This window comes from Muscardinus avellanarius (genome assembly GCF_963383645.1).
Source record: "Muscardinus avellanarius genome assembly, chromosome: 2".
In the NCBI taxonomy this organism is placed as follows: Eukaryota; Metazoa; Chordata; class Mammalia; order Rodentia; family Gliridae; genus Muscardinus; species Muscardinus avellanarius.
Window position 1 is genome coordinate 2,839,371 of NC_137787.1, and position 19,971 is coordinate 2,859,341.

Consider the following 19,971-nt stretch of genomic DNA (forward strand, 5'->3'; position numbering starts at 1 on the left):
TGTGCCCCGGCCTCTGGGGCCTTCACCCACCCGCCTCCCCTCTGCCCCAAGCCTCCGCCCTCAGCTGGTCTAGCTTGCCCCACGCTGATGGCCAGGGTGCTCAACCCGGCTGTGCGGTGTCGGCGGGGGAGACCGTAAAATGCAGATTCCCAGGCCCCGCCTCCTCTGGTGCAGCCGCTGTAGCTCTGTTTCCCCCGAGCTCCCTCCATCGGGTGGTGAGTGGGCATCCTTGTCTGCCTTCTGATGAGGCACTGGCACCTGCTCCTGGGGCCCAGGGTGCCCAGGGCCACTGTCTTCCTATTCACAGCAGGCAGAAGCGTGTGGCGGGCGAAGTAGTAGGTGTGTGATTGGCCCTGCCAGCTGCTGCCTCTTTAGTAAGAAAGATTCACGGGGCCGCGCCCCTCCCGGGCCCCTCGCATGCCATTTCTAACATGTGGCAATTTTCTTCCTTGGCAGCTTCGTTCAGGAGCCCAGCATGAGTGGATATGCAGAATTCTCCCCCAGCCTCGGTGACCCCACCAAGGAGCCCGCGGGGCCCCAGCCCAGTCAGGCCTCGCTCCCGGAGGACGTGGACATGAGCAGTGGCTCGAGCGGGAACGAGAACTGCTCCGTGGGGCAGGACTCGCAAGGCAGCGACTGCGATGACCCTGGGAAGGAGCTGGGCATGCTGGTGGAGCCGGCCGCCAGCCACCAGAGGTGGGCTCCCGGCCGCAAGGCGCCCTGCGCCGAGCTGGCTTCCCCGGCAGCATGGCTTCTGCACTTTTAAGCCAGGACTGCCAGGTCTTTCAGGATTTCTGAAAATCATTTGCCAGGGTCCGTCCTTTTTGGTGACAGCGTCACTGCCGTGTGTGTCTGATGCCGATAGGCTCACAGAGCCGGGAGACGGCGGTCCATAGAGCCCACTCGCTCCCTTTGCGGTCCCACCGCCTCGTGCTCAGCTCCCCTGGTGTCTTGTGTGAAGGTCTTATGTCCCCGCTCAATCTTAACCTGGGTTATTTTGGGGAGGGATGGATTACTCACTGGGGATTGAACCCAGGGGCATTCTAACTGCCAGCTATATGCCCCGCCCTCTTTCTTTCTTTCTTTCTTTCTTTCTTTCTTTCTTTCTTTCTTTCTTTCTTTCTTTCTTCTTATGGTACTGAGGGTGGAACCCAGGGGCTTTTCTACCTCTGGGCTATACTCCCAGCCCTATTTTTTTTTTGGTACTAGGGATGGAACCCAGAGGCTTTCTACCTCCGGGCTATACTACCAGCCCTGTTTTTTATATTTCATTTTGAATCAGGGTCTCACTGAGTTGCTGAGAGCCTCACTAAGTAGCTGAGGCTGGCTTCAAACCTGCGTGATCCTCCTGTCTCAGCCTCCCAAGTGCGGGGATTACAAGCGTGCACCACCACACCTGGCTTTTATTTTATTTTATTATTTTTTTTTATTTTATTTTTTTGCGGGTCTGGGGTGGAACCCAGGGGCATTCGACCTCCAAGCTATACCCCCTGCCCTATTTTTTATTCTTTATTTTGAAACCGGGTCTCACTGAGTTGCGGAGGACCTCACTAAGTAGCTGAGGCTGTCCGAGAACCCGGATCCTTCGGTCTCAGCCTCCCGAATGCTGGGATTGCAAGTGTGCGCCACCACGCCCAGCTCCAGCTTTTATTTTTTATTTTGAAACAGGGTCTTGCTAAGTTGCTGAGGCTGGCCTTAAACCTGTTATCTTCCTGTCTCAGCCTCCCAAGTGCTGGGGTTACAGCATGTGACACCCACCTAGCTTTTGTTTTGTTTTGTTTGCTGTGCTGGAGATAGAACCCAGGGCCGCAGGCATGCTAGGCAAGCTCTCTGCCTCTGAGCCACCCCAGCCCAACTTCATTTTTTTTTTTTTTTTTTGGTGGTATTGGGGTTCCTGAAAGCCCTTCTACCTCCGGGTTACACTCCCAAAACTATTTTTTTTAATATATTTTTATTTGGAAACAGGGTCTCCTAAGCCAGCACGGCTGGCTTTGAACCAGCGCAATCCTCCTGTCTCTGCCTCCCAAGCGCGGGGATTACAAGCGTGCCCACCACGCCCATCCAACTTCATATTTTCTTAAAATTCCCTCCCACAGTGTTACTGTCTTCTCCAGCTGGCTGGGGAGCAGGGCTAGAGCACACAGTCATCTAGTTGTGTTCTCCCTCTGTTTCTTACAGTCCCGGTACCTTCAGCCTGATGATGGTGGAGCCCGAACGCAACCTGTCTTCCAGTGGCTGCAGGTGAGGCCTGCTAGTGCTCCTTGCTTACCCTCTTTAGAGGAGCCAGAGAGACTCGTTCATGGAGGCCAGGTTTGGGGAGCGATGTGGCTTCAGCTCTACTCGAGCCTGCTGCTACACCCTGCCACGACGCAGTCCGTTGGAGGCGCCTGGCTGTACAGACACCAACTGCCCCTCCAGCTTTTCAGAGTTCCCAGTGTGTTTCAGCACCCACAGCTCCTCCTAGGTCTAAGCACACCTTGCCTGCACCCTGAGGAAGTGCACCTGAAGCATTCCTCCCCCCTTTGGTATTTGTAACAAACCATCCTTAGGTGCACAGACATTATTGTGTCACCTCTGGAGCCAAACCTACGCTCCATCCTGGGCACACACACAAACACTTTGCCTCACTGCCTTGGGACCTGGTTTCCCTCACTCTCTGCACCCTCTTCCCTAGGAAGGTCCAGCTCCATCGGCAGGTGCCCAGCTGTCCTGTCTTCCTAGCAGCACTGTACTAGTGCTGCCGCTAAGCACCCACAGTGCCCCTCAGAGAAATACCGGACCTTGCTTCTTCAGATGTCCAGCAGGCTAATGTTCACGGGCCCCTCTCTTGAATCCCACAGTAGCGAGCAGTCCGCCAAAGCGGACACGCACAAGGAGCTGATCAGGACGCTGCGGGAGCTGAAGGTCCACCTCCCTGCAGACAAGAAGGCCAAGGGGAAGGCCGGCACGCTGGCCACCCTCAAGTACGCCCTGAGGAGCGTGAAGCAAGTGAGAGGTACGTCTGCCCCACGCCTGCGCAGACCTGCGGAAGTCAGCCCAGACGCCCGACTATGGCGTAGCGCGTGTGACTTTCAAAAGCCATTCCTGAAACACAGAAGGAAATAATACAAATCTGGTGATTGGTAACCCCCGTTCATTGGATTTCTTCTTCTCCTTCTCCTTCTCCTTCTCCTTCTCCTCCTTCTTCTCCTCCTCCTCCTCCTCCTCCTCCTCCTCCTTCTTCTTCTTCTTCTCTCTCTTTCTCTCTCTCTCTCCCTCTCTCTTTACTTATTTATTTGGACTAGGGATTGAATCCAGGGGCACTCAACCTCTGAGCTACACTGCAGCCCTTTTCTATTTTATATTTTGAAACAGGGTCTCGCTAAGTTGCAGAGGCTGACCTTGAACCTGAAATCCTCCTGTCTCAGCCTCCTGAGTACTAGGATTACAGGCATGCGCCACTATGGCTGGCTCGTTGGAAATTTTGTATTGCACCGGACTTTTAGAGGAGAAAAAATACAGATAGAAAACCAGCATACAAAAGATATTTGTGTACCCCGTAATCCTGTTGTGCTCTGGGCTGGGTCAGGTCGTACTCAGGGGGATCCAGCTCTGCGCTCTGACAGGAGACTTGGTGATTGGAACTGTGACCTCAATCCAGAAGGTGGTCACAGCCAGCTCATGAGCCGCAGCGGGTCCGAATGGACTTGAGCAAAGCATGAAGCGAGCCCTAAGTGCGGAGGCCCGCTTTCACATGATGGGCTCTCGAGAGAGGGGCTGCCACTTGGAACTTTCTGAATTGTGAACTCAGGTGCTGCGTTTCCTGTTTATCTAAGCGTGGGTGAATTCCCGCCCTGGTGGTTCCTCAGTCAGGAAGGAAGGAGGCAGGGCCGAGCGCCACGTGGGCAGCCATGGGGCCTTGCCCCATTTACATATGTTTGGACTCATATCAGAAGACAGAATATGAAGCTAGCCAGGGATAAATAACACTAAGACTCGGATGTGAGATCTCGTGCAGAACTGCCCCGAGCTGCAGTGCAGGCTCTGACACAGACGCTGAAGTGCCATCGACTCGTCGTTAAGCTCAGGTGCTTTGCTGGCCGGTGAGATCCGAGCCCCTTAGGCCTCCAGTAGAGCCTTCAGTTGGCCCCACATTGTACCTTCCAACAGGCAAGCGCCCCACTTGCTGGGTCTCAGGCAGCTGCAGGTGCCTCTGCCCAGGACAGGCAGAGAACACTGTGTGCGGAGGAGGCTGGGCGCCTGCTATTGGACCCCAAGCTTCATGGCCAATAGCCTGTCCCTGGTGATCAGGCCCCAGGCTCCTGACTGGTCATCCCGATGGCCAGCTGTAGGTGTCGGTCAGAGAGGCCCGAGTAGCAGTTAGTTTCTTACTGGGAATAGGGCCGTGAGCATCAGGAGTGTGTATTTCACAACCCATGCACCTGGACACTGTCCTTGTCATCACTGTAGAAGGTGCCAGCTCCTGACCACTGACGAGTTCCTCAATGGCATCGGTCTTGGTTACCAGCTGTAGGGACTAGTGCCTCGCTAGGGAGGTTTGGAAGTGAGGGGCAGATGGCACAGCCCCATGGGGGCCTGTGCGAGGGCCAACCTCTCTGCCTTTGTTTATTGTCACCGTGGCTAGGGGCAGAAGGATCTTGTACATTAAAAACAAGCATGAAGCCTAGCAGGATGGCACGTGCCTGTACGCCCTGTACTTGGGAGGCGGAGACAGGAGAATCGCATGTTTGTGGCCAGCCTCAGAAACCTGGGCCCTCCACAACCTAGCGAGATCCTGCTTCAAAATAAGAAGTGAAGCCGGGCATGGTGGCGCACGCTTGTGATTCCCCGTGCTTGGGAGGCGGAGACAGGAGGATCGCGGGTTCGTGGACAGCCTCAGCTACTTAGTGAGGCCTTCTGCAACCTAGTGAGACCTTGTTTCAAAAACAACGAATAAAAAAATAGGGCTGTGGTGGGTGTACCTCGGAGGTAGAATGCCCCTGGGTTTCATCCCCAGTACCGCAAAAAATAGAAGTGAAGAGCTGGGCGTGGTGGAAGACACTTGTAATCCCAGCATTTGGGAGGCTGAGACAGGAGGACCGTGGTTCGTGGACAGCCTCAGCTACTTAGTGAGGCCCTCTGCAACTTAGACCCTGCTTCAAAATAAAGAATAAAAACTAGGGCTGGGGGTGGAGCTCAGAGGTAGAATGCCCCTGGGTCCAACCCCCTAGCACCAGAAAAAAAAAAATCATGAAAAGTATGGTGGTGCACACTTGTAATCCCAGTAATTGGGATGTTGAAACAGAAGGATCTCAAGCTCAAGACCAGCCTGGGCAACTTAGTGAGGCCCTCCGCAACTTAGCGAGACCTTGTTTCAAAATAAAAAATAACAGGGCACAGAGTGTAGCTCAGAGGTAGAAAACAAGCAAACAAACAAAAACAAACGTGAAGGTAGAGAGCTGAGAGCCACGGTGCGGACCGCAGGGTTGCTTCTGCCAGTCGGTGCTAGCAGCGCAGGCGGTCACTAGGTGTGGGGAGGAGCCCCTTCTCAGGCAGTCTGCATGTTGCCAATGGCGGAGAACTCAGTAGTAAGCAGGTCATCGGTGCCGGCCCTGGGGTCCCCAGAGATGGGCGTAGAAGAGTGTCTCTGCTGGTCTGGCTGGCATTCACATTAAGGGTGGCCTTAGCCTGGAGTACCTCTGCGCCTCCCTAAGCCACTGTCCATTTGCTGTGGTTAATGTCAGAACAGAGTGCTGCTGCTGCCGGTCAGTGCCAGGCAGGCCCGAGACACCCCGCGGGAATGCAGTGCTCCTGGGGCCTGGCCCACCACGGAGGGCACAGACAGCGCATGCCTGTGGGGGCTCCTTTCCAAAGGAGCGGCGGGGGAGAGTCCATCTGTGCGGCCAGCTGTTCTGCCCCCGGCGGAGGTGTGGGTTCAGTGTTTCCTTCTTGTCCTCTGCAGTAACTTCAGAACCTGGGACTCTGCCAAATCACAGTTTCCTATGCTTTCCAGCAGTTTATGTCTTGATTTGAGAGCATACTCAGAAATCTCCCCATTCTGAAGGTGCAGGATTAAGCATGAGATAAGATCCAACCGTGGGTCCAGAGGTCCCCCGCTAGGAAGCGCAGACTCAGCGGGATCCAGGGTCCAGCTGCAGAACGCAGCTGGTTGCATCCATCCCAGCCCACTGTCTGGAGTGGGACCTCCAGGGCCATAAACAGTGATGCCCAGAGGCAGGCCCAGTCACCCCACAGCCTGCCGATGAGCCCTGGTGAGGTGCAACTCAGGCTGCATGGCCTGTGTCTTCAGGTCCCATTTGCAAGACTTCTTTCAAATGTAGCTTCTAAGTCAGGCATGGTGGCGCACACTTGTGATCCCAGCATTTGGGAGGCTGAGACAGGAGGATCCTGGTTCCGGGCCAGCCTCCTTTGCAACTCATTGAGACCCTGTTTTAAAGTAAAGAATAAGGCGTGGTGGCGCACGCTTGGGAGGCGGAGACAGGAGGATCACGGAGGCTCAAAGCCAGCCTCACTGGCTTAGGAAACCCTGTTTCCAAATAAAAATATAAAATGGGTCTGGGAGTGTTGCCTGGAAGTAGAAGGGTTTCCAGGAACCCCAGTACCACCAAAAAATAAATAAATAAATAAAAAAAATAAAAAAATAATAATAATAAAGAAATAAAGAATAAGCTGGGCGTGGTGGCGCATACTTGTAATCCCCGTGCTTGGGAGGCAGAGACAGGATGATTGTGCAGGTTCAAAGTCAGCCTCGCTGGCTTAAGAGACCCTGTTTCCAAATTTTAAAAAATACATAAAATAGGCCTGGGAGTGTAGCCCAGAGGCAGAAGGGTTCCATTTCCAGTACCACCAAAAATAATAATAAATAGCTGGACGTGGTGGTGCATGCTTGTAATCCCTGCTCTTGGGAGGCAGAGACAGGAGGATCACGCAGGTTTGAAGCCAGCCTTGCTGGCTTAAGAGATCCTATTTCCAAATTTAAATAGAGCTCAGGGTATAGCTCAGAAGTAGAATGCTGCTGGGTCCATCCCCACTACTGAAAAAGAAAAAAAAAAGTGGCTTCCTGTGCCTGCTCCTTTTTAAAGCGGTGGATTCTGCCTGGGTAGAAGTGTCCAGTGAGGGTACCCAGAGCCTCAAGTGCAGGGCTGCCACCCTGGTCCCATGTAGAAACATCCATGTTGTACCATGCTTTTAAGGCTTTTGCAAAAATAAGTCTGTTTCCCTCTTATTTAAGATAACGTGGCTGGGCACAGTGGTGCATGTATGTAATTTCAGTACTTGAGAGGCTGATGCAGGAAGATTGCAGAGTCCAGGCCAGCATACAGTAACTTAGCAAGACCCTATTTCAAAATAAAAGGGGTAGGGGTGTAGGTCAGAGGTAGAATGCCCCTGGATTCAATCCACAGTAGTGCAAATAAAAAATAAAAAAATAAAATAATGTATTTAACATTTCTAAAATTCTGTAACCAAGCTGGGCATGTTGGCGCATGCTTATAATCCCAGCATTTGGGAGGCTGAAACAGGAAGATTGTGGTTTGCAGACAGCCTCTGCTACTACTTAGTGAGGCCCTTTGCAACTCAGTGAGACCCTGTTTCAAAATAAAGAATAAAAAATAGAGCTGGGGGTGTAGCTCAGAGGTAGAATGCCTCTGGGTTCCATTCCCAGTACCACACACACACAAAAAATAAATAAATATAACCAAAGTCCTGATGTCTCAGGAAAGCACCCAGGTATCTTCTTGCTTGTGAGCTGTGTGTCCAGGAAGACACCGGCTACGCCCCACCTGTTCATTTAAGAAGAGAGGAGCCCTACCTGTGTAGAGCAGGGATGGCGTGCTGTTAGCCCAGGGGTTGGCTGCTGGACATGAACGCTATTTCTCCTGCAGCAAACGAGGAATATTACCAGCTGCTAATGTCCAGCGAGAGCCAGCCCTGCAGTGTGGACGCGCCCTCCTACACCGTGGAACAGGTTGAAAGTGTCACCTCCGAGCACATTGTGAAGAACGCGGTAAGTGCCCTGGAGTCCTTCCTTGGGCGAGCTGGCCGGCCCGCTGCAGCTGGACTCATGGGAGGAGCGTGTGCGGCTTCAGGAAATGAGTTTGTTCCCCTGAAACGGGAAGGTCCAGCCAGTGAGTGTGGCGCCCAGGCTTCTGTTTTTTTTGTTTTTTTTTTTTTTTAGCGGCACTGAGGATGGAACCCAGGAGCATTCTGCCTCCAAGCTACACCCCCAGCCCTAGTTTTTATACTTTATTTTGAAACAGGGTCTCACTGAGTTGCAAAAGGCCTCACTAAGTAGCTGAGGCAGTCCGTGATCCGCGATCCTCCTTTCTCAGCCTCCTAAATGCTGGGATTACAAGCGTGGGCCACCACGCCGGCAGACTTCTGATTCTTTTCTGGGAGGCTCTGCTGGTCCCTGGCCTATTCCATCCCACAGCTCATGTGTATCAGAGGATCCCCGTTGTGACTGACTGGGCCCCAGGTTTTCTTGTTCTCAGCATGGGGAGACAGGCTTGGCGACTGTCCACTTGACCAGGTGGTGGTGGGAGTTGGGATCAGAGACCCCAAAGTCCACGCTTTCCTAAGTGCCCCTGTGTGTGCGGGATCCGGTTGAGCTAACCTCACCTTGGGCTCCCTAGCCATCCCTGTCTTGTTTCTCTAACTTCAGCCCTGGAAACCCCGGATTTGAGCCCAGGGGTCCAGGTGACTCCCTGGGCAGCCCCAGAACCCTACAATAGAGACAGGCAGGCAGAGGCTTGTGTGACAGACCAGGCGAGCAGAGGAGGGGCTGCCCGGTCACCTCCCTAAGCACCCAGCCTAGATGCTGAGAATTCCAGGAAGATGGGGTGACCAGCACCTGCGGGGAGTCGGGACGCCTGCGTGCTTGTTTCCGACGCCATCATGGTGAACCCTCACGGGAGAAGTGCAGGTGTGCTGGTCAGGGCCAGGGGGCCTGTTCACCAGGGCCATGTTCTTCCTTCCAGGATATGTTTGCTGCGGCCGTGTCCCTGGTTACCGGGAAGATCCTGTACATCTCCAACCAGGTGGCATCCATATTTCACTGTAAGAGAGACGCCTTTCATGACGCCAAGTTCGTGGAGTTCCTGGCGCCACACGACGTCAGCGTGTTCCACAGCTTCACCACCCCCTACAAGCTCCCGTCCTGGAGCGTGTGCGGCGGAGTAGGTGAGGGCCTGCGGCTCGGCCCCTCGGCCTGCACGGGGACAGGGAGGGGCTCCTGACCGGGCGAAGGACCAGCATCGGGCTCCCGTCTCGCCTCCCGCAGGGAGCAGCCACGGGGCTCACCTGAAGGGCTGCCAGGCAGCGCTCTCAGAGGCAGAAGGTGAACAGCTTTCAGAACTTCAGAGTAAAATTAGAAAAAGAAATGTAAATTTCCAAGAGAAGATTCCAGCCAGGCACAGTGGCGTACTACCGTAGTCCCGGTATTTGGGAGGCTGAGACAAAAGAGTCATAGGCTCAAGGCAGTAACTTAGTGCAACCCTGTTTCAAAATTAAAAAGGCACGAAGGCAGGCACAGTGGCTTCTCGAGATTACAAGACACTCTTACAATCCAGCATGCGGGAGGCGGAGACCAGAGGATTGTGGTTCGTGGACAGCCTCAGCTACTTAGCAAGGCCCTTCACAACTCAGTGAGACCCTATTTCAGAGCCAAAAAGACTAAGAAATAGGGCTGGAGGTGTAGCTTGGAGGTACAGTGCCCCTGGGTTCCATCCCCAGTACCACACACACAAAAAAAAGTAAATTAAAAAGGCTTGGGGTTTTAGTCAGAGGTAGAATGTACTCGGTTCAGTTCCCAGTATGGCAAGAAAAAAATAGAAGATTTTAGAGAATGTTGAGTGTTTAGAGCTGAAGTGCTACAGAGCTGGAGCGGGGGGGCGGGGAGCGCGCTGTGTCTTGTGGCTGTAGTGGACAGAGCCATGGGCCCCAGGGGCTTCTCGGGGGCTCTCCACCTCGGCTGGAGACAGCTCTGCGAGCACCAGCTGTGAAGCCCTCGGGGCTCAAATCACGGCTCCTAGCACTGCAGACCTAGAACGACCCCCACCCCTGCTGCCCAGTTCATGCCTGTGTCCACTGTGTGACCTGTCCGGGCTCCCGTCCCTGGGGCCAGCTTTGGGCCCGGCCTCAGTCTGCAGACCAGTCTCCTCCAGCCTCGCTCCTTCTCCCCACCTGCTCACTGTTGCAGTCTCGGTTATCTGTCCCCTTCTGGAACTCACCGTGGAATCTGCCACTGGGCCAGGGTTGAGGGGGCCTCCAGAGTGGCCAGGGCACTAAGGAGGGTGAAGGCCTCTCTGGAAGTCAGGTCTGCCTTCTCGGGGCCGTGTTCTGTGACAGAGCACGCCCCCTTGTATTCTGTGTCCTCCACACCTGCCTGCTTGCCCTCTGCTTCCTGGCTGGAGCAGCACCAGCGGCCCTGCTAGCCACCCAGCTGATCCTGGCTCCGGGCTCTCAGACTTGCCAGACTCAGAACCATGAGCCGAAGCAAACCTCTGTTCTTGATCAATGACCCAGTCTCAAGTGCTTTGTTATAGCGACAGGAAACAGACGGAGACAGAAAGTGGGTACCAAGAAGTGGAGTGTTGGTGTAACAGCTCTTGGAAGTGGAGAAGCAGCGTTGAACTGGGAAGCAGGCAGTGGCTGGCCAGGCCGGAGAATAGAGAGCAGGTGTGGTGGGATCTCCAGAGCAGAGAGGATGGGTAGGGGAGGTTGGAGCTCCTTAGAGGTGGCGTCAGTGGTCGTGACTGAATGCCGCTGGAGTGTGCGTGGAGAGGGCCCTTCGGAGGAGGCCTCACGTGAAAATGGGGAGACTCTGACTCGGGCCTGGATAAAAGCCAGCCTTGTTATAAAGCAGCAGAGAACTTGGCGGAATTGTGTTCCTGCCTGTGAATGGAAGAGAGCCAGGTGATTCATCAGCACAACAGAGAGTCCCTAGGTGCTTCAGAGATCTCCCAGGCTGCCCGGCTCCTCGCAGCCTCCAGGTGTCAGGGCACAGGGCTTGCTGCCCAGGCACCTGCTCCTCTGTTCCCTACTTAGTGCTTTTTGCAGCCCCAGGGACCTCCGGGGAGCCTGAGGCGGAGCCCTAGGCTGCAGGGTGCTCACAGGGTGCTCATCTGTAGTGCAGAAGCAAGAGCTGTGGAGGCAGGCCTTCTGGGGATTTCAGAGGACGTTGCAGAAAGCCCTCAGGCTCAGGCAGAACCTTGGCATGACAGAGCCACCACTAAGACAGTGCCTAGCAGGGCTGCCACCCTTGGGACCCAAGGATGGCAGTGCCCCCAGCAGCTGTCAGCACTAGTGTGCCGCCTGGCCCATAGCTGGAGCGTGGACGGAACCCAGCAGAGCCGTGGGCGGGGCTTCCCCGCCCCCAGCGTGTCCAGGAGGTGCGCCTTCACCTGGAGTGGACCGCAGTCCCTCAGCTCCGAGATGTGACACCTGCCCTGGCCTTTGACCTTGCCCGGACGTCACTCACCCCTTTTGGCCTTCAGGACGGGCGTGTCTACCGTATTTTGGACGTAGATGGCTTGCTGTGGCACTTTGGACCTTTGCGTTGGCGCGCTGGGATGAGCTAAGACGTCAGGCTCTGGGACGACCGATTGTAGTTGGCATCGTGAGGAGGGTGTGAGTTTTGGCGGGCCGGGCGCAGGCTTTGGTGTGAGTACGGTGGGGTTTGATGTCGTGGCGGTGCTGGGAGGCAGGCCCTTTAAGGGCCAGTGCCTTCTGCAGGTGTGAGTTTGCTCCCTCGGGGACTGGATCAGTCACCATGGCTGCAGGGGTTGCGGCCCGAGGCTGCCTCCTCCTTCTGTCTCCCACCCACACCTACTCACTTGCCCTCCTGCCTCCTGCTTTTCTGCATGGTGATAATGTGGGGCAGAGCCCTGCCCAGGCGCTGGCCCTGTGCCCAGCCTGAGAGCTGCGAGCCCAAGTCAGCCTCTGTTTTTTCTAGGCCAGCCAGTGCCGAAGGTTCCTTTAAGCAACATAAACAGAGCAGAGGCTAAGTTACGTGGTACTTAGCTCGAGGCTGGGCTGGCCTCTGTCCTGCCTGCCCCCACGGCCACATGGCCAGCCCCTCCCGCCCTCCTGGCTGCAGGGCTCTTGGGCAAGACCCTGAGGGTCTTCAACCTACTTTTCCAAGCGACTGGGAAGATTTTGGGTCTGGAAGGGTTTCCCTGATCTCAGCAACCTGCACATACCTTGCACAGCGGAGGGACTTAGGAGGGGCTAATGGACCAGCAGAGGCCCCAGCAGAGCCCCAGGGGGCAGAGCCCAGCCTCCTCGGCCTTCCTGGCCCCCTCCAGTTCACCAACCGGGGCGGCAGCACAGCCCCTTCTGAAGCCTGTGTCCCTTGGCATCGCCTGCCCGGCCCCACAGACATTGCTCCTCGTGGGATCTGATTGCCCAGAGCTGAAGCCAGGCGATCTTGGGGAGCGGGAGAATGCAAAGGGAACGGACAGGCCAGGGGGTGCCCAAAGGCTTGGCCTCCGAGAGTCTCAGCCTGGCTTTCTCCCACACCATCCGCCGCCCCTCTGTGGCCGGCAGTCAGCCACCTCTGCGCTAAGAGGCTTCTCGCCCTTCCCTCACCTCCTGGACCGCCACCGCCTGCCACTCTCCCCTCCTCCCTGCGCCAGCAAGGCCCTCCCCTCCTCCAGCAAGGGCCAGGGAGCACGCCGCCGTCACGTCCACCAGCCAGGGTCATGCCTCCCCGGACAGCAGCCCGCCTGGGATGGATGAGCCGTTAATCCAGGGTTGCCTCAGAAAGAGGGGGATCGCTTTGGGTTTTAGGTGTAGTGTCGTCTGCTTTCTTGCCCCATGCCATCCTGAAGGCCAACTGTCTGGGTCGACTGTTTAAGCTTGCAGCGGGAGTTACGAGGACCCGGTCAGGTCGGGCTGCGGCCTGGGAGGGAGATCACGCCACGTGCGTGTGGACTTGCAGCCACAGCCACAGCAGGCTGGCGTCGTCTCCCCAGGATGGTGACAACTCAGTTATGGTCTGAATCGAAAAGAAAGCCCGGCGAATTCAGAGGCCCCCTGAGGCCGTCCACTGAGTATTGTTTTCTGTAACTATTAAGAGTCTAATTTTCCTCATTTCTTTGAATAGAGGGACCCTCATATCAAAGTCCAAGGTTACTATTCTTGGCTGATTGCAGTAGTGCACGCCTGTAAACCCAGCACTTGGGAGGCTGAAATAGGATTGCAGGTGTGAGGCCAACCTCAGCAACCTAGAAGACACTATTTCAAAAATACAGTAGGGCAGAGGGTAGTGGTAGAGGTAGAGCACCCCTCAGTTCAAGTCACAGTATCCCTCCCAGATTTTTTTTGGTTTTTTTGCAGTTTTTGTTTTGTTTTGTTTTCTGCGGTGCTGGGGATGGAACCCAGGGGCATTCTACCTCTGAGCTACACCCCCAGCCCTATGTTTTCTTCTTTATTTTGAAACAGGGTCTTTGCATCGAGAGTTGCAGTGAAACCCTGTTTCAAAATAAAGAAGAAAAAATAGAGCCGGGCGTGGTGTCGCACGCTTGTCATCCCAGCATTCGGGAGGCTGAGACAGGAGGATCGCGGTTCGTGGCCAGCCTCAGCTACTTAGTGAGGCCCTTTGCAAATCAGTGAGACCCTATTTCAAAATAAAGAATAAAATATAGGCAGGGGGTGTAGCTCAGAGGTAGAGTACCCCTGGGTTCCATTCCTAGTAACACAATAAATAAATGAATAAATAAATAAATAAATAATAAAGCTAGGCGTGGTGGCACACACTTATAATCCCAGTACTTGGGAGGCTGAGATAGGCGGATCTTAAGTTCGCTGCCAGCCTCAGCAACTTGTGAAGCCCTCCGCAACTTAATGAGACCCTGTTTCAAAATAAAGAATAATCCGGGCGTGGTGGCACACACTTGTAATCCCTGCGCTTGGGAGGCTAAGACAGAAAGATCACACAGGTTCAAAGCCAGCCTCAGCTACTTAGTGAGGCTCTCCGTAAGTTAGTGAGACTCTGTTTCCAAATAAAATATAAAAAAAGAATAGGTCTGGGAGTATAACTTGTAGGTAGAAAGCCTCTGGGTTCCACGCCCAGTACCACCAAAAAAAATTAAAAATAAATAAAATAGGGATGGGGGTATAGCGTGTATCTTGGAGGTAAGTCCTGGGTTCAATCCCCAGAACTACACACACACACACAAAAAAAAAAAGAATAAAGAAAAAATAGACCTGGGGGTGTAACTTGGAGGTAGTATGCCCCATGTTCAATCCCCAGTACCACCTCTCCAAAAATTGCCTTTGCCGGGCGTGGGGTACTTGCATATCACCCCACTACTTGGAGACTGAGATAGGATGATTGTGTGTTTAAGGGCAGCCTCAGCAAGTCGTGAAACTTTCATCCACTTAGCAGGACCCCATTTCAAAATAAAAATAGGGCTTGGAGGTAGAATGCCTCTGGGTTTAATCCCCAGTACCCCCCCACACACACAAACATACACATACATTTCTTTTAACTATTATAGAAATACCCATTCCCTCATTACTGATGAGGTAAAATAATTTTTTTGTGTGTGTGTGTGGATCCCAGGGGCTTTATACCTCCGGGTTACACCCCAGCCATTTTTTCTTTATACTTTATTTGGAAAACGGGGTCTCACTAAGTTGCCAAGAGCCTCACTAAGTAGCCAAGGCTGGCTTTGAACCTGTGAGATCCTGTCTTGGCCTCCCAAGCGCTGGAATTACAAGCGTGTGCCACCATGCCCGGCTTATTTAATTACTTATCCAGGCATGGTGGCATCTGCATGTAATCCCAGTACTTGGGAACAGGATGAGCACAGGATCAAAGCCACCCTTAACAACTTAGTGAGACTGTCAGCAATTTAGCGAGACCCTGCTTCAAAAATAAATAAAAATCAGATCGGAGATGTAACTCAGAAGTAGAATGCCCCTGGGTTCACTCCCCAGCACCACAAAAAAATCAAAATTATTTATTTTAAAAAATTGTTTGCTGGGCATGGTGGCGCATGCTCGTAATCCCCGTGCTTGGGAGGCGGAGACAGGAGGATCGCGCAGGTTCGAAGCCAGCCACGCTGACTTAAGAGACCCTGTTTCCAAATAAAAATAATATAAAATAGGTCTGGGAGTGTAGCCCAGAGGTAGAAGGGCTTCCAGAAATCCCAGTACCACCACCAAAAAAAAAAAAAAATTAATTGTTTAAGATGAATTAATATTTTAAGCTGGGCGTGGTAGCACACACTTCTAATCCCAGCATTTGGGAGGCTGAGACAGGAGCATCATGGTTTGAGGATAGACTCAGCTACTTAGTGAGCCCCTTTGCAACTGAGTGAGACTGTTTCAAAATAAAGAATAAAAAAAAAAACAGGGCTGGAGGTGTAGCTTGGAAGTAGAATGCCCCTGGGTTCCATCCCCAGTACAGCAAAATAAGTAAATAATTAAAAATAAAATAAGTTAATATTTTACAAAGTATTGGTGTAAGATTTCAAATGCCCTGAGTGTTTTCTATAGAACTTAGGATCTCCAGGATACCTGGCTTGAGGTGTTGGGGTTTGTGTAGCTCTCGTGCACAGTCAGCACTCCAGAGCCGAGCGCTCGGTTGGCGGGTCTCTGGCAGCACTGAGTACTTTATTCCCAAGGACTCCCTTGTGCTGGGCAAAGTCTAGTCTTTGCCTCCCGTCTGTTCTGTGGCCCCTCTTCTGTCTATGTGAGATAAAGCATGCTGTCTCCATTTGGGTGTTTAATTGGGCTTATTTCTTGGGGCTTTTTCTTTCAGATTCTTTTACTCAAGAGTGCATGGAGGAGAAATCTTTCTTTTGCCGTGTCGGGTAAGCTTGGTTTCCAGTTTTCCTAGCTGAGTTAGCACAGAGTGCAAACTCTGTCCCCCAGCACCTATGAAGGGCTAAGGGGTGCGTGCAGTTACCCCAGCCCAGCTCCCGTTCAGGGCTTGAGTCCCTCTGAAGGATACTTTGGTAAACCGCATTTAGGTGCACGTAAGGTGCTGAGCGCAGGGCCCACGCTGAGGCTGGGGGCAAGGTAATCTACTCCTCCGAGAAATGGCACCCAGAGGGCTCTGCACGGGCCAGCCATCACCCAGAGCCTGTTGGGGAAGCCGAGACACCAGAAGGCACGTCCCGGGGTCCAAGGCACGTGCCGCCTTTGGTCTGCATATACAGTTTCCTGGTTAGAGCCTCGGTTTCCCCAACAGGCTCTGGGTCCAAAGCAGGATGCCCGATTGAGTGTCCAGGGCATCCTGCTTGGACCAAGCAGGTCCAGGTCATAAGACCAGGACCCCAGAGAGGGGGTGGGGGGTGGAGAGAGGGAGAAGGAGAGGGAGAGGAAGAGAGGGAGAGAGATAGAGGGGAAGGAGGAAGGGAGACAGAGAGACAGAGCGCACAGCTTCCCAGCTCCCCCGCTGTCTGCCTTGCCTGATCCAGTTTCTCTAGAGAAAGCCCAGAAGCCCTCCCTCTGGTCAGGCTGTGGGCGCTGACCCTTCAGTGTGGCAGGCGCGAGGGAGAGGCCCAGGCAGGCACGGCAGGCCCAGGTGCCCACCAGGGGAGTTGGCGAGGCAGTCTGCTCTGCCCCTGGGCCTCTGGTACAACAAAGAGAATTGCTCAAACCTAAGGGGCAGCGGGGCGGGGGCTCCTTGTCACTGCGGGGGCTCCTTGTCACCGGGCCACCTTGACGTTGCTCTCCTCCACAGTGTCGGGAAGAACCACGGGCATGAGGTCCGCTACCAGCCGTTCCGCATGACACCCTACCTGGCCAAGGTGCAGGAGCAGCCGGCCGCGGAGGGCCAGCCGTGCTGCCTGCTGCTGGCGGAGAGGGTGCACTCGGGCTACGAAGGTACGGCCGCGCCCGGCCAGCGCGGGCGTCCGGGGCCATGTGCATGTGACAGCTGTAAACCCGACTCCCTGCCTCGTCGTGCCTGGCTTCTCAGCCCCGGGTAGAGGCTCGTCTTCCCCACCACGCGGCGCACCCCCCCGCGTCATCTGGCCCTCCCCCGAGTTGAAACAAACCCAGAGGAGTCCCGTTTAGGCCGTGTGTTCGCTGCTCACAGTTCTCTCGCAGTGAAGACTTTAACAAAGCACTTTTTTGTTGTTTTTGCAGTACTGGGGAAGGAACCCAGGGGCATCCTACCTCTGAGCTACACCCCAGCCCTATTTTTTATTCTTTATTTTGAACAGGGTCTCACTGAGTTGGAAACAGCCTTGCTAAGGAGCTGAGGCTGTCCTCAAACCATGATCCTTCTGTCTCAGCCTCCCGAATGCTGGGATTACAAGCGTGCACCACCATTCCCGGCTCCTATTTTTCATTCTTTATTTTGAAAAAGGGTCTCACTAAGTTGCAGAGGGCCTCACTAAGCTTGCACCACCATGCCCAGCTCCGTTATTTTTTTAAGCAGAGTCTCAGCTGGGCGCAGTGACGCATGCTTGTAATCCCCGCGCTTGGGAGGCGGAGACAGGAGGATCGCGCAGGTTCGAAGCCAGCCACGCGGGCTGGCTTAGGAGACCCTGTTTCCAAATAAAAATGTAAAAATAGGTCTGGGAGTGTAGCCTAGAGGTAGAAGGGCTTCCAGGAACCCCAGTACCACAAAAACAAAACAAAACAAAACAAAAAAAGCCAGCCTTAGCTACTTAGTGAGGCTCTCCGTAACTTAGTGAGACCCTGTTTCCATATAAAGTATAAAAATAGGTCTGGGAGTGTAGCCCAGAAGTAGAAATGCCCCTGGGTTCCACCCTTAGTACCACACACACACACACACACACACACCCTGAAATTCTCCCATCTCCCCTCCTAAGTAGTGGAATTACAGGCTCACACCGCAGTGCCCGGCTTTGCTGAGAATTCGAATCCAATGTGTAACTTTTTTGTGTGGCACTAGATTCCTAGAATCTGAAATTTGTGCAAACTTTTTCCTTTCAGCCCCTAGAATTCCTCCTGAGAAGAGAATTTTCACAACTACACACACACCAAATTGCTTGTTCCAGGACGTGGATGAGAGGTCAGTGGCATCTCCTGGCCCCTCTGCCTGCGCGCCCTCTGCCCTCATGCGCCGGGGTCCATATTGTATTCTTCATGCCCTCAGATTCCCTCAGCATAGTCAGTGTTCCGTCATCGCGGTGGTCACTTGACAACTAAGGAAACATCAGTGCACTTTCGCCGTGTGTGTGGGGTGTGTGTGTGTGTGTGTGTGTGTGTGTGTGTGTGTGGTACTGGGAATTGAACCCAGGGGCATTCTATCTCCAAGCTACATCCCCAGCCCTATTTTATTTTTTCATTGATCATCTCGCTAAGTAGCTGAGGCTGGTCTCAAACCTGAAATCCTCCTGTCACGGTCTCCCAAGCACTGGGGTTACAGGAGTGCGCTACCACGCCTGGCTGAACTTTCAGGTTTTTGACATTAAAACCATGTAGCTAAAGCTGGGCTGACATGCTAGTTTTGCCTACATGATAATCCCCAAGAAGCGTTTAACTATATACAGTCCCGGGCCGCACCAGGACGTTTCAGCCAGTGACAGACCGCGTGTATGATGGTGGTCCCGGAAGGTTCTTGGCGATTCATATCGCCTAGGGAGGGGCATTGTAGGCTAATGTTCGTGCTTAAGGCCCTACCCAGGGCTGTGGACGCTGGTGTGAACAAACCTACCACGCTGCCCTTGCGCAGAAGTCCAGCACAGGGACCACACTGTGATAAGCAGCTGTGTGACTGGGCGAGGGGTCTGCTGTACTAAGCTGTGTAGTGTTTTTAGAACACACTTTTTGTATGTATGATAAACAAAGTTGACTGTGGAGAGCGCCATGTTCCAGCAGCAGCAGCCTCCGCCTCTCGCGTGTGCTGCCTGTCACTTGCACCAAGTCGTGTGACAAGCGCCAGCCGCGTCCGCCTAGTTTTACACGAGTGCACCTGACGCTGTCTGTGCATGAGGCGCGGCCTCATGATGCAATCCCAGATACGACCCCGTCACTCTGCGATGCGTGACTCCATAGGCAGTGGAAAAATTGTGAAATTATACTAAAGACTTCACACACTACGAAGGGGCTTTCTGGGGAGCTGGCCACTGCTCCGACCAAACCTGTCTGACTCCTCTTGAGTAAATGGTGGAGCAGCAGGGCTGGGTGTGAGGGTGGCACTGGGGGCAGCTGAAGGTGGCGTGACACAGCCCCTACGGAGGCCTGTCTCAGCCCGTGGGCTGGAGAATGCCGCGGGAGCGCCTCTGCTCAGCGCCCGCTTGGGCCTCGTGCCTGGGCTTCCCTGCTGCATGCCGTAGCCACTGCAAACACTTGACTGCCTTCAGGAGGCAGTGCGGAGTGGGCCAGCCACCGCACACAGGCCTTCTCCCAGCTCCTCTACAGATGTGTGAGAACAAAAGAACTCGCCGAGCTGCTGGCAGTGGCTGGGGAGACGCAGGTCACGAAGATGGCGCAGGACTCATACAGAGAGGTACCAGCACCCGCAGCCTCCAGGCATGGACCGGGTCACCGTGCAGACTCTGAGGAGGATCAGCTCCTCCCACTGTGTTCACCTGGCCAGGACACAAGGTCCCCATTGCGAGTGTCAGGCTGCACTGCCCCCAGGAGAAGGTCCCTCCACTGCCAGCCCCTGGTCACCCAGGTGTGTTGCTCAGACCATCTGTGGCAGAATCGCCATGAGTTTCCAGAGTCGCCGGCCTTGCTCTGCCAAACCAGGCTCTCAGGGAGCGTGGCTTGGGAGCTGTGTTTGTGAAGCAACCCCAGAAGATTTTGATTCCTCTGAAGGCCTAACAACTGCCAGCAAACACCCCTGCAGGGGCCACGCAGCGGATGTGGCGCGTAAGCCCGTGGATGCACGTGGTTGTGGACCGGCGCCTACACAGTCCTTAGTGGTCTCAGAGCCCACTGGCCAGGTTGGGGGCTCAGCCCCTTCTCTTCCCTCCCCTCCCCTTCCTTCCCTCTGTTCTTCCTCCTCCTCCTGTTCTGCTCCTCTGGCCAGGCCTC

The 19,971-nt window shown here is 54.2% G+C and overlaps 1 protein-coding gene across 1 annotated transcript in view; it reads left to right on the plus strand.

Moving 5' to 3' along the window:
• Positions 1-475: 475 nt before the first annotated feature.
• Positions 476-19,971, plus strand: part of PER2 (period circadian regulator 2) — a gene marked incomplete at both ends in the record, with an annotated part of 43,254 nt that continues 23,758 nt past the window's right edge. The window contains 8 exons of the mRNA XM_080720082.1: positions 476-696; positions 2,179-2,241; positions 2,841-2,995; positions 7,884-8,005; positions 8,979-9,180; positions 15,770-15,821; positions 16,697-16,839; positions 17,920-17,998. Of these exons, the coding sequence (XP_080576208.1) occupies positions 476-696; positions 2,179-2,241; positions 2,841-2,995; positions 7,884-8,005; positions 8,979-9,180; positions 15,770-15,821; positions 16,697-16,839; positions 17,920-17,998 (1,037 nt within the window). The remainder of the gene's footprint in view (positions 697-2,178; positions 2,242-2,840; positions 2,996-7,883; positions 8,006-8,978; positions 9,181-15,769; positions 15,822-16,696; positions 16,840-17,919; positions 17,999-19,971) is intronic.